We start from the raw sequence: 13,703 nt of genomic DNA, 5'->3' as shown, positions 1-13,703 counted from the left end.
AAACTTTTAGTTGAAAATTATTTTAATTTACTAATTTTTATATACTAACAATAACTGAAAGGTTTTGTTGAGTTTCACCAGTTATACCTTTAAATTATTAAAATTCATTTAGCTTATTTTGTTCTGTTTTCACAAGGCTGACATTTTTTAGAAAGATCAATGAGCCTTAAATGAGCCCAGTCCCACACACTCGCACATGGGCAAGTCTACAGGCCCCCGCTGAGCCCTACCTTGGCCCTCTCTTTGATTGCTAGGTATCGCTCTTGCAGATCTTGGACTTCTAACTGGGTGACATAGTGCTCTGTCATGCTTGCTCTTTTGACTTCAATGGTCTCCAGCAGGCGACTGTGACTAAGCACTTCTTCATTTAATAGCTACAGAACATTTTAAAAAATTAAAGAGTTACTCATGTACCATCATACCAACGATGCTGCCAAAATTAAGATATTTTAATTGTACAGCTGGCAAGTGACCTCAGGTGATCCATCCATCCATCTATATATACATTTACATATCTATCTGAAAGAGATGTGAGTGTACACAAGTGTATTTTTTGTGTGCCTGTCTGAATGTTTTTATAATATCTAGTCCAGAACTTTCTCTATGATACTAACTCCCAATTAACTACTTTATATTTCTACTTGAATATCAAACTTCCTATAGCCAGAAGTGGGGTTCTGATTCCTGTGCCATGTCCATTTTGCCCATTCTTGCCCTATCCCTTATTCTTTTCTTCTCATAGAACCCTGAATGAATTAGGACTGAAAATGCAATCACGCCACTCCCTTGCTGAGAATGTCACTTATCTTCTCAGCTGGGGCAGGATCAAGAGGAAAGCCAGCATGGCTATACATGGTCAGGTCCCAGCCCCTTTCCACGTGCACCTCCTGGCACCCTCCCTCCCCTGCTGATTCTCTGCCCCAGTAACACTCTGCCTTTCTCCCCACTCCCTGCTGCACTGGGTCCTTTCATGCCTCAGGACCTGCAGAGATGCTGCTTACTCTGTCTAGAGTTGTCTTTCTTTCCCTAGCTCTTCCCAAGCCGATCTTACTGCAGCAAATCCTTGAGGGCAACAGTTGTCCAACCCTTTGGCTCACCTGTGCAACATTAAGTGAAGAGAAACTGTCTTGGGCTGTGTATTAACTATATTATACAGTTAATGTATTCAAAAAACAAAATGTCCTTTATTTTTTATATTTTTCTTATAACATCAAAATATAACAGCATAAATTCAAAATTAGTGGGATATTTGACTTGGTTTTTGTTTGACTTATTAAATTATTTTACAAAATAACACAAGCTCAAGTTTAATAATTAAATAAGAAAACTTACATGTCTACTTAATAACAACAAATATCTGTCTTCACAGTGTAGGGAGGGTGCTAAACTATTACAGGTGGTGGCTGCATTTTACTCGCAAACTCATGCAAGTATGTGTAACATCTGATCAATGGAGATTTTGACAGGACTGGTACGTGTGGTGGGCTCGAGGTGGAGTCAGTACTGCCCCGCACCACCCTATACAGTGCACCCCTGTCCCCCACACATGCCTCACTCAAGCAGCTCAAAATCAAGTCCTGAAAAATATCAGACAATCATATAACACTGTCAAAGCTTTACAATCCTGTGGGACCGAGTTACTAGCTGTCCAGGGTACACGTGGCCCATGGGCTATGGGTTGGACACACCTGCTTTAGGGAAGTGACTACCTGTTTTCTAGTTCAAAGACCTTTTTCACCCTAACCTTAACAATTAACATTAGCTTTTCCAAATTAATCTCTCAAGCATACTTTTTTCTTCATAGTACTTAGTAATCACAGCTTTTTTATTCATATGCTTATTGCCAAGTGCATGTGTCCTCATGGCAATATAACTCTTGCCTACTTCCTTTACTAGAATGAGGCATACTGCCTGCACATAATAACTTGTCAATAAATACTGATTGAGTAGAGGAATACCGTAATTAATTAAGAGTCAGTTAAAATTCAGGTGAAGAGGATAGATCAGCAGAAACTAGTGATAATAGCAAGGAGGGAGGATCCAAATGAACACAATGTGAGAATTTAAGCGCTTGAAAACTTTTTCTGCGTGGGTTGTGATAGTCTGATGATGAATATGCTGTGGAACAAGACTGTTACTATAAATCGGAAGTTCCAAAAGTTCGTTGAATATTATTATCAATAAAATATTTAAGAACGTACCTATAATTAATTTATTTATTTTTAAAAATCTTGATTGGTACTACTACTCTAATATAATTATGTACAAACATACTAATTCAAAAGAATGTGCTATAAAGGAAGTATTTTTACATTTTCATAATAAGCAGGCTGAATATATTAAAAGTTATTCAAGTAGCTAAATTTTAAATAGTCTGTACTGTAAGACAAGGGTGTATATGATTGCCCTGGTATAGAATATTTTCATTCATTAATAAAAACCACAAAGTCTGGTTTAAGGAACCATTAGAAAGAGTACAAGGCAGAAACTTCAAGGGTCATTTACCTATGCGTGTAACCCCAGCACACAGATCAGTACACATTTGTTGGACTGTGGGATTCTAAAGAAGCCATGAGAGATTAAAGCCAGTCTGGAATGCAGCTCTAACCTTGGCTTTCCCAAGAGCTGTCACTTTCTCCCGAAGCTCAGCACACTGCCTCTCAGATTCACTTAGGTTGGCTTCCACGCTGTCCATCCAACCAGAAAACTGTCGAACATCATCCTGATAACTTGTCCATTTTGAAAGGGCTCCTTCGAGTTGACTGAAAAGGATTTGAAAGGTCAATAATTTCCGCTGAGAATCCTTGGGAGCCTGGCGTCTGTCGTGTCTGTTCCAGCACCACCGGCCAGCAGAGGGCCCAGACTGCAGGAAAGGGACTAGTGCAGCAGGGACACAAGGCCAGGCAGGGCTTATCAAAGCTGAGCCTGGGTCTCTGGTGAAAACGGCCTCTGGAAGCAAGGGACAGTGAGATCCAGGCTGAGAGGCAGAAAGGTGGGACAGGACACAAACCAAAGAGGCAGTGACAAGGAGACACCAGCTACTGGGAGAGGCCTGAAGGTGAACCCAGATTTTCTGGAGCCAAATCTCTGGGCATGGAGCCAACCAATATTTTGTCAAGTTCAACATGACATTCAGAGCAGCGGAGAAAGAAAGGGATTACTAACAGAAGGAAGGAAAAATAAGCACAGTAACCATCTTCCATGAGATTTAATAAGCTGGAAATCACAATGGAAAAAGAATATTTCCCAAATTGATCCAAATTGATCTTATAGACAAATACTTCCTTGTTTCAATGTACATCTTATATATTTAATTCCATTAATCATTTGAGTCTAATTTTGCTACCATGAGCTGGGTTCTTCTGTGGCACATGGTATCAGTGCCATACCCTTACACTGAGCACTGCAGTAAAATGTCACCTGAGGCCCTAGGTCTCTCAGACTGAGGATACTCTGGTCCCTGAGGCACCTCAGCTTGACAAGGAGGGCCAGGGGACTGGCACCGTGCTAGGGGAAGCCGTCAACTGCCCTCCTGACTTCTGGGAGTTTGTTCCAATTACTCCGCATGTACTCTGAGGCACACGGTGTGCAGCAGCTCCCAGGGTTGCCCCCAGCCAGGTCAGTTCCAGCTGCCCCGTGGGGACCTGTTTGATGATATGTACGCTTCACTGGCTGCCTCCTTCATCTCTCTGTCCCATTCTGTCCCTCTGGTATCGCCTCGTTATCTCCTGGTAACCACTCCAGTAAACTACTTGGTTTTAATAAAAATAACGTTATATTATAAAACATTTATATATCTTCTGATGTATAAGCAATGAACAAAAATAATAAAGATGTTCGTTTTCAGCTAGTTATACTAAAGCATAGGCACAGTATTGCAGGTCAGCTTCAAAGCAAGGTTATACCTGCCTGTTTCATTTGCTCTAATAAGAAGAGAGAGAGAGAGAGAAGAAAAAGGAAAAGAAAAGAAAGAAGAGGGAAAAAACAAAAAAGATAACAACAAGAATTGTCTGTTACTGAAATTTCATCATCTAGTGATGGCCCTTGGGTGGAGCTTCACTTGCCTTTTACAACGAATGGCTGCAGACAGGAGGGAAGCCCACATGTCCTTCACACCCTGCAGCTGCTGCTGAATCACAGGAAGGCCTTCTGGGGAGGTGTTCTGCAGGACATACTCCCCCCTGGTCACTATCATTTTCATCTGAATCTCTTTTTCCTGTTTCACTGATAACAAAGCCTGAAAAAACAAATATAGAGGCCCTTGTTAGAGAACGATATGCATCTGTGCCATGGAGCTTCCCCGGGAAATCTTGCTGATGTGCACCAGCCACCAGCCACCTGCTGGTCTCTATGGCGATTTCACATCGCAGATCTGAAGTCTTCTCTGAATAATCCTTTTCTTCCACTGCTGTTTTATTTTACTGGTTTTAACAGAGAAAATATAGTATGGAATTCATTGATTTTCAAAGGTCATAGGATGAAGAACTTCTAAATGTTAAGGTATCTAGCAAAACAAATCTATGGAAATAGACTATACAAGGTATAATAAAAAATAGAGTGAAGGTTTAAATTTAAAAATGTATTACAGTACAGGATACATTGCCATTAATAATCCTCAAAATACTTCCTGTTGCTTTCAACACTCTTGTCCCATCATTCTTGCCACTTTCTGAAGCAGTTCTGGAAATACTCTTTCTTGAGTGTCTTTAGTTGCACTGTCAAGCTGCCTCAATGTCTGGAATCAGTTCCAATTAATTTCCTTTCATGGTCATTTTGACTTTGCAGAAGAGCCAGACATCTCATAGTGCTACATCTGGTGAATAAAGTGGGTGAGGGCACATTGTAATGTCTTTATGAGTTCTGTTAGATGGCACTTGGCGGCAGCATTCACTATATATTTTATCTCAGCCCATAAAGATACTCAGGAAAGAGGACTTCCAGAAAGTGACAAGAATGATATGATAAGTATGTTAGAAGTGAGGGGGGAGTGATCTTTATCTAATAATTTTTTTAAATTTAAATAATCTCTGTACATTATGCACACATCTTATATATATTATATTTTTCAAATTCTCCATTAAACACTATTCCTTTGTATATGAGAAGGGAGTTCGAATTTAAAGTCATAAACTGATAGTACCCCCTAAAAGATAAAGTGTTATCTCTCTTCCTAATCTGGATCTTGAACCTTGCCATGGTCTCCAACCTCAGTTCCACATTTTGTGGCCTCACGTCCGTAAGAAAGAATAGAGAGAAATTTCTCACATATAATGCTGCTTCTTTCCTCCAGATTTTCTTACACTTTCCCCCTCCCTGACACCATTCTTAAATCTCCACCCAGTCATCTTCTCCAGAATAGCTCCCACCATCATTTTTAGGTGTCAGACTTCTTAGGAAACCAGATCCATGCTGCACAGATCCCCTCCTGTGTGTTTCTATGCCACTTGTTTGCATGTCCCCATCTGTTACCATTGTCTCCTGAAAATGAAATTCCTGAGAACAAAAGTCACCTCTTATTTACCTTTGATTCCTTGGTGTCAAGACAGAATGCTAGTCTCCTAGAAGGTACCCAGGATACAAGTAAAAGACATGAATGCAGATCAATTATTCTCATTGCAAATGAAAAACAGAACTGACACGTTAGGGTGAGAGAAGAACAGAGTAAATGATATAGGCAGGTAAGTGAGTCGATAAGATGGGCAATGTTTTGCCTTGTAAAATCTTGCATCAAAAAATGACTCTGTGATATAATTTAAAACTACTCTCTTAACCAGCTTGCAAGCAAGTAACCACATCTGGGTTTTATTTTAATTTCTGTAGAGCATTTGTGCAGCACCTTGTCCAGGGTCAATTAATGGAGGAATGCTTAGATGTGCCCATCCTATGACACGAGTATCCCACTCCCAGAGCATCTGAGATTTCTTGTAGATAGAGTGTGATGCATTCACTCCAGGTGGACAGAGACTGGAGGGAAACAAATTTTGTAAACTAAGGATTGCTGAAAGTGCCAACCTCCAGCTTGAGCATCCTGCTGTCCAGCACACTTTTGTCGGATGTTGGGTGGCAGTAAGAATCCAATGTGTGAACTGCATCTGTCATCCAGTCTTGTAATTCTTTAATCCCGAGGGAGAACTGATTATGCTCTGCAACGATTCTATCCAGTCTGGACACTTTCTCCTGGAAATGACAGAAATGGGTTTCTAGCTGTCCACTCCAGAAACTCCCCAGCCCCAGGCAACTCAAGCTGAAAAGTTCACAATTTCTTTCAAATTACTCCAAAGAGTCACAGTTTCATATGCTGCACAGATAAGATGCAAGTGGATTCATCTACATAGAATCTTTTTCTAAGTAGGAAAAATATTAGAATCTTGGGGACAGAAAGCAAAAGTTACAACTTTTTGCCTCTCAACTTCTTTATGACAATCTGATTTTTTTTAAATCAATAAATTTCTTCCTAATGCCTTGTCTGGTCTAATCACAGTAGTTTTTAGCTTTCACATCTCACCTGTGGCTCAAATGACACCACATACCCCTACTAACCTACACTTTAGTCAGTTTAAAAAAATAATAACCTGATATTTCATATTATTCCTAAATTATATATACAACAAATTTATATATTTAATTGACCAAAAAGTTGTACATATTTATGGGGTAAACTGTGACATTTCAATACATGTATATAAGGTATAAAGAATATTTCTAAATTTTAAAAGTTGAGGCAAGGAATGTGTTTTTTACTGATTAATTATTAGTCATATCCAACATGGAGAAGATTTTGTAAGAAGAGTCCATAGCTTGTAAAGCATTCAAATATGTATTACTTTTAATATCTAAGTATACACAAATGAACGAACAGAAAGTTGTTCTTAATTCATTCCTTCTTTATTTTTTTGAAAGAGAATCTGGGCAACTTCCATGTGACCTCAAACTTAATCTTTCTGCCTTTGTCTCCCCAGTTCTGGGAGTACAGGCATGTGACACTATGCCCAGCCACAGCTAGAATTTTTTAAGTAACTTATTCATCAAATAAGCATAGTACAAACACGACTGATTACTCAAATGGCTGTTATAGTGTGACTATCTCCATGGTGTTGCATTGAAGACCCAAATTAACTGAGCAGAAGTAAGTTCACAGGAAAATAGGTGAGGCCAAATTAAAGAAAAGATTAAATTATGGTACATTTCCTACATGCTTATATCTCAAATTTAAAAATATAATGTTATAAGCCTTATGATCTCAAAATAGGCCTGCACCATACATCCAAATGACTGAATGCTTTCAACGAGGTCATAGGAGGTCCTGATTACTTATTTCTAAGATATTTGAAGAGATTTAGTAAGCTAAATGAATCACTGCCGATTCTAAGTTCTGCTTTAGAATGTGAACTGAGAATCTCACATTCTGAGTACCATATAATGAATATACAGAATTTAGAGAAATTTTTAAAAAATTACTTCAGATTCATATTGAGTCTAATAAAATTTAAACTGTTTTGACTTCATGTTTTTCTAACATAATTTAATCTAAGGTTGTCATAAGAGAAAATCTGAATTTTGCCTATGTTTATGCTTTGAGTCTTTAATATCAGAGCCCAGGGAACATATCATTTCAGTATTAAAAGGAGTATTGGGGGCAATAGCAGAAATCAGAAGTTTCTTCAGTCTTTGGAACCTCCCCTGCTGCTTTTGGAGAAACATACTAGGAGCTACAACATAAAGATGGCCTTGAATTTCAAGGCAGGGGAGTTGATCTTGTGGATTTCATTGCTGACCTAGGAATGCCACTCTGTGGGTGTGTTGGGACAGATACTCTGTACAGCCTACCGCAACCACAGGTTTGCGACATTATTATCACACTCAAACACAGCACATGCCACGTGTTACCTTGGTTAAATTGCTTAGCGCTAGATACTGAGCAAACAGCTGTGACACTCTGTGCATAAAGCTCTTGCTGGCAGCTTGTCCTTCCCACAGCTGCTGAGCTTTCTCTTTCAGCCTGTTGAGCTGATGCTCGTAGCAATGAATTTCCTCAAGGACAGACTGAAAAGCACAAGCAAGTTACCATTCAGAGACAGGGGAAAGCACATGGAAGACGGGGCTCTGGCTCAGAGAACACAGAAATAAACATTGGCAAGCAGTCTGCCCCCTGAAGGCATCATTATTTCCAAGCTACACACTGTAGCACACAGTAAGGAAACAAGTCATACTCAAGGAAAGTCAGAAAACAAAAAAATCTGTCAGAACAGGAAAAGGAAACACTTCATCTCAAGGCAGCATAATCTGACTCCAGGGTGCCCAGCATGCATCTGAACGAATGCAGGTCAGGTGGACGGAGGGGGGAGTTGCGGTCAGTTGGCAGAGTCTCATCACCTGGAGCTTCTGTTGCTCTCTCCTCTTCGCTGGCAGATCATAGAGGCGGTTGCTGCTTTCCTGGACCAGCTTCTCAGTTTTGCTCAGCCAGTTCTGCACAGGCTCAGCACTTACTTCAAAATCTTTCATCTGGATCTTTAGATTCTGTGAGGTTTTAGATAATATCAGGGACAAAACAACAAAAACCAAATCCAAAGTCTTTTACTTAGCATTCAAAGCCTATTTCAATTTGCCTCCCTCACCACGCCTCCCTCTTCCCAACGTCTGGAGCATGACATCCTTTACTTAGGTGCTGTATAATTTTTGAAATCTTTTAAGAACTTTTTATGGCTCTACTTTTTAAAATGTAATTTTGTCCCTCACTGTCCAGCCAGTCCAAGAGATGATATCCCTTTTCTGATTCTGAGCTTTTGCTATTTATATTCGTGGCTTCACATTTTATTATAGACAGGGCCGGATTATGCATTTCTATCCGTGGTAGGCAAAACTGGTACCCAGCACCGAGAGGTATTTGCAGCCTCTATCTTGAGCTTTGCATTCATGTTAACTGCTATTTTTCTGGTCATTAGCCACTGGATGTCCTGTAGGCACACCAAATTTAATATGTATTACATTGAATAAATTATTATTACCCCCTTGAAAGCACTTTTCATACTATATTTATGTATCAGTTAATGGTATTATTATTTGTGTCATCTTCCAAACTAGAAACTAAGGACTCAACTTAACTTCTGCCTTTTCCCCATGCCCCTCATCTAATTAAAAAACAAGTCCATCTGATTAGTAACCATTACCTTAAAGTTGGATTTTCCATCCTACCATCACTTTCTTAATTCAGGCCCTCCTCTCTGTCACTTGCACCATTGTGTAAGGCTTTCTCTGATCTTCAGCTACTCGCTACAGCCTATTCTGGTTCATACTGAGGTCAGAGAGCTCACATGTTTATCTTGAGCTTCAAGTCCTACAGATTCTTCACTCAGTCTTTCTCAACCAAGTTCTAGGAAAGATTAAGAACTAGTGCCCCAAAGCTAAGTAAGTCCTAGTGTCCCAAAGTGTGCAATGAATTAATGTCTCTCCTACATACCCAGAGTGGCACATGTTAGGTTCCATCCTTGGAATAACTGTCTAGGGTTCAGACAAGGCACTTTGACCAAGAGTAGAGATGAAATTTCTTAATATACACTTCACTATCTGAGCCTAACCTTCATCTTATCCTGGTTGCCCTTGCAAAATTTCATGTCCATATCAAACATCTCACCATCCCCCATTCACAAGTGGCACTCATGACTCTCTGGCTCTGTGCATTCTGTTCTGGCTACATGAAGTGCGTATCAGTCTTGGCAAATTCAGCATACATGAGGCCTTTGAGGTTCAGTTTAAGTGTCACCTGTCTGGACACCTTCCTTGACTTTGCCAAATAGTGGCATCCTGGCAATAGAAACTACTACCTATAAACATATCTATTTTATGTTATAGTCATCTTTTTAGAGGCTGTTTCTCCTCTGGAAAGAGAACTCCCGAGGAAAGGCAATAAACTAGACCTTTTGTATTTCTATCACAGTTCTGGGTACATTATAGGCATTTTTTTATATCTGTTCCTAATAGGAAGGGATGGAGGTGGGAGAAAGGAAGATCTGGACTAAATAAAAGAGGTGCAACTGTTAGGAGAAAGAAGATTAAGAAAACAGGCAATTCTTGACCTATTCTCTTACTCTTGGGTATCTCTGGAACAAGGTAATCTTGCAGTCAGTGCCAGATATACTGTGCAGCAGACTCTGACTATGCAGCTCAGGCTCTGAGTAATTCCTAAATTCTCGGGCACTACACAATGATTATCACTTTATCCACCACAAAAACACCTGCCATGAAAACCAGCTACTACCACTAAGTTCCTGGGTTAGGAGAGAATTGAGAAAATATACACGTTTTCTCTTTTTGAGCAGTAGTTCTCTATTACTATCTTTTCTATCCTATATGAATTTCTATCCTATATGGTCATAATCAAATTATGGATGTATTCTTCAAGGAAGTGTTGTTTGAAAAGGAAAAGATACTCATTGTGCCTCTACATGTTCCTCTAAAGGAAGAGTTGGTACAAAAAAGATAGATGATCTTAGGAGGAAAAATTGTGTTGTGGCAATAATTATGTTATGATTATAATAAATCACCTTGGGAAAAAATGAAATTGCATCAACATTGTCTCTCTGTGCATTTAACTCCTAAAAACCTTCTAGCTGATATTTGCATAAGTAATAATATACCCTGTCATCAATAGCACTCTGTAGCCTTATGGAGATATTTCAGTTTATTCTTCTAGAATGATTTCCAAAATTGGAGAGACTTCAAGTGAGAGATTAAGTGCTATGTTTGAACGTGATGCTGCCTGTTCCTGCTGGGAGAGTGAAGAAGGGAAGTCTGTGATTACAGCCCGGCCATGCAAGATAAGATTCAATTTCTCAGGGTGCTTCACACTTCTGGCATTTAAAAAAATTTTAAATTTATATTAATATACATTGGAAGTAGATAATGATCACATTGATTGTGGGAAGTTGATACATTACATAACATATCTTAATTCTTTTTACATGGCCTTCTCCTCCCCTCTTTCCTCTCTCCCTTGAACCTTACAGTTATCTGTAAGATGTCTGTCAGTAGAGGCATGGCCAAAGTCATCCTCAGGGTCTTAAAACTCTGGGCTGGCTAACAGTAACAATGAACGCAGAACATGTCCTGTGAGTGGCTACATCTTACCTCGAGGGCAGATTCCTTCTGGTGGAGATTTGAATGAAAATTTTTCCAATCTTCTTTTGCAGCTTCAACTTTGGCCTGGATACTTTTTGCTTTCTCTTTGGTCAACAGAGAAGTCAGAAGTTCTCCTTTTGACAGCATCATGTTGAGCTTATGTTGACCATTTTCACTTTCTGACAAAAACTCCTATGAAGAAAAATGTACAATTAGCACAATAAAATGCTCTTTACTATAAAATTCCTTGATTTTCCTTTGTATTTCTCAATGAAATCAAAGAGAAGAACTAAGCTGTTTTTATTGGAGGCATGAAATGACCTAGGTCTTTTTTTCAATCCTCAAGTTGTATTTTATTTGCTACTTTAAATTCTGGCTTGTAGTACAAAAGTTGTGAGCTATCTTATGAGCTATTATCAATTAGATTAAAATAAACAAAAGAGGACCAATAGAATAAAAAGAATTATGAAATAATCTCTCTCTATATTTAATTTTCAAAATAAATGCCATATGCTTCTCTATAATTGGTGGAACTGGATTATAACTTTGGCTCTGAGCATCCTAGCTGCCCAAGCAAAAGTCAACACAATCAGGTACAGGACTCAAAGGGCTCAAATGATAAAATCAAACTATTGGCTCAGCAGCAGTATTATTTCTAGAAGAGACAATGGATGAATTTCCCTAAGGAGTCTTAATAAAGTAAATGCAGTTAAACAGAATAGAAGATACTATTATTAGGTGTATAAAGAACAGTAACAGAGTGTTTTATAGGGCTGTCCCTATGAAGGGCAAATAAATGACATAATGCTCAAGTATTATTCAAAAGTGTGGACACAGTACATACTTTTCCCATCATCTGACAAGACGCAAAGGTATAATCTCTCTCTAGACACACAGGTAGATTCTATATTCTACAGTCAATGCCCATTAATATTTTCATATATCATAGAAGACCAGGAAAATATAAACTGAAGATTATTTATTTATTATTTTCTCTGTGTGTGTGTGTGTGTGTGTGTGCGTGTGTGTGTGTGTGTAGTACTGGGTGTTGAACCTAGGGCTTCACACTGACATACATTCCCAGTCTTTTTTACTTTTTAGAGACAAGGTCTTGCTTAGCCCTTTAATTGCCTAGGCTGTGTTACACTTTTAACCTCCTGTTTCAGCCTCCCAGAGTGTTGGGATTGTGTGTCACCAGGCCCAGCTGTACGAAGTTCTTTATTCTGCAAAAAACAGAAGCATGGATACTTTAGCTTGTGGATTTTGACTGAAGAAACTTGATTTGGTTTGGATGTGGTTTGGTCCTCAGTGTGATGATGTTAAGAGGTGGGGCTTAATGACGTCCTGAGGTCACTAGGGACTGGACCTTGAGGAACTCTTTGTTTCCACAAGAGGATTCTTCTAAAGGAGGAATCTGGTCACTTCTTAGCCTGTTTGGCTTCCTCTCTGATGATGTATCTGGTTCTTCCTCCAAGTGCACCTGCTACTGTGGTGCCATGCACCAGAAGGTCTTCATTCCAGCTGAGCTCAGGCCAGTGCCATGCTCTTGAAACTTCAGAACTGTGAGCTAAATGCATTTTTTTCTTTATAAAGTAGCCTAGGTTGGGTATTTTGTTATAGTCACAAAATGCACTGATACAGAACCTCTGCAGGACATGTTTCAATAGATTGCCATCTGGTATATGGAACTTAGCTGAGGGTCAGAGGAAAGGCTGTCCTCAAAAATAGTATTGAGTTTCTCCAACACAAATAAATTAGCAATTGAAATCCCAAAGTTCTACTCCTTAGCCTGGAGCAAAACTGGAAGAAGAATTTTAAGTGGAGCAAATTTTCAAAGCAAGAGTTACTCCATTATATTATGAACCAAGAATTTTTAAAAAATGAAATGGATACAGACAATACTATTTTGGGGGCTGATTCATGCAGAAGCACTTGTACATAGTTTAAAGCTTATGCTTTTAGAGAATAATTCAAATTTCATAAGCAATCACTCAACAGTGCTAGCCTATGAAATAATAGTCATGCACAAGAAAACGATAATGCTACCATGTCTAAAAATGTTGGGTTTGCAGGTGGCATGCGAAACAACACCATAAAGTTGCATTTGGTGAAGGAAAGACCAGGAAAAAAACCCCAAACAAATAAATACATATAAAAGCTGGCTGAAACTCTAGCTATTTTACACATCAACTCTGTGACCTCGTTATGAGGTTATATATATATACCTGTATGTATATATATATTTATATCTGGCAATAATAATCTTAAATACCTAATATGGTTAAAGTGAAAATGAAATAAGAACATCCACTTTGGAGTGCTCAGGCACAGTGCTTATTACATAAAATAGCTTTTATTATTTCTAAAACCTTTATTAATACCTAAAATAGCATCCACTTATGGATATAAATGGATGTGTTTCTCTTCAATTGTTTCAATAGAGGATTTCTTTGCAATTTGATTTTAAAACACTCATGTAGTGCACTTCTAAAAAGATCTAGCGCAGTCTTGGAGAACCTTTTAGAGATGAGTGTCTAAACCGCAACTGAAAACCCACTTATTTATTGCAAAGTGCCAACACTACAATA

The 13,703-nt window shown here is 38.8% G+C and overlaps 1 protein-coding gene across 18 annotated transcripts in view; it reads right to left on the bottom strand.

Moving 5' to 3' along the window:
* The window catches only part of Syne1 (spectrin repeat containing nuclear envelope protein 1), a 473,610-nt gene that overhangs the window by 210,364 nt on the left and 249,543 nt on the right, over positions 1–13,703 (bottom strand). For 17 of the 18 annotated variants that reach the window (XM_087193553.1, XM_087193567.1, XM_087193559.1 and 14 more), the window contains 7 exons: positions 11,125–11,307; positions 8,374–8,517; positions 7,888–8,043; positions 6,013–6,177; positions 4,065–4,237; positions 2,609–2,762; positions 231–374 (listed from right to left, as the gene is read on the bottom strand). In XM_087193553.1, the coding sequence (XP_087049679.1) occupies positions 231–374; positions 2,609–2,762; positions 4,065–4,237; positions 6,013–6,177; positions 7,888–8,043; positions 8,374–8,517; positions 11,125–11,307 (1,119 nt within the window). The remainder of the gene's footprint in view (positions 1–230; positions 375–2,608; positions 2,763–4,064; positions 4,238–6,012; positions 6,178–7,887; positions 8,044–8,373; positions 8,518–11,124; positions 11,308–13,703) is intronic. The other variant, XM_087193566.1, reaches the window with a different exon arrangement.

This window comes from Heterocephalus glaber, unplaced genomic scaffold (genome assembly GCF_053883595.1).
Source record: "Heterocephalus glaber isolate CG9 unplaced genomic scaffold, H.glaber_assembly_v1.0 deba00001593, whole genome shotgun sequence".
Taxonomy (NCBI): Eukaryota; Metazoa; Chordata; class Mammalia; order Rodentia; family Bathyergidae; genus Heterocephalus; species Heterocephalus glaber.
Note: the sequence above shows the minus strand (reverse complement) of the source record. Positions and strands in the feature narration are given on the sequence as shown.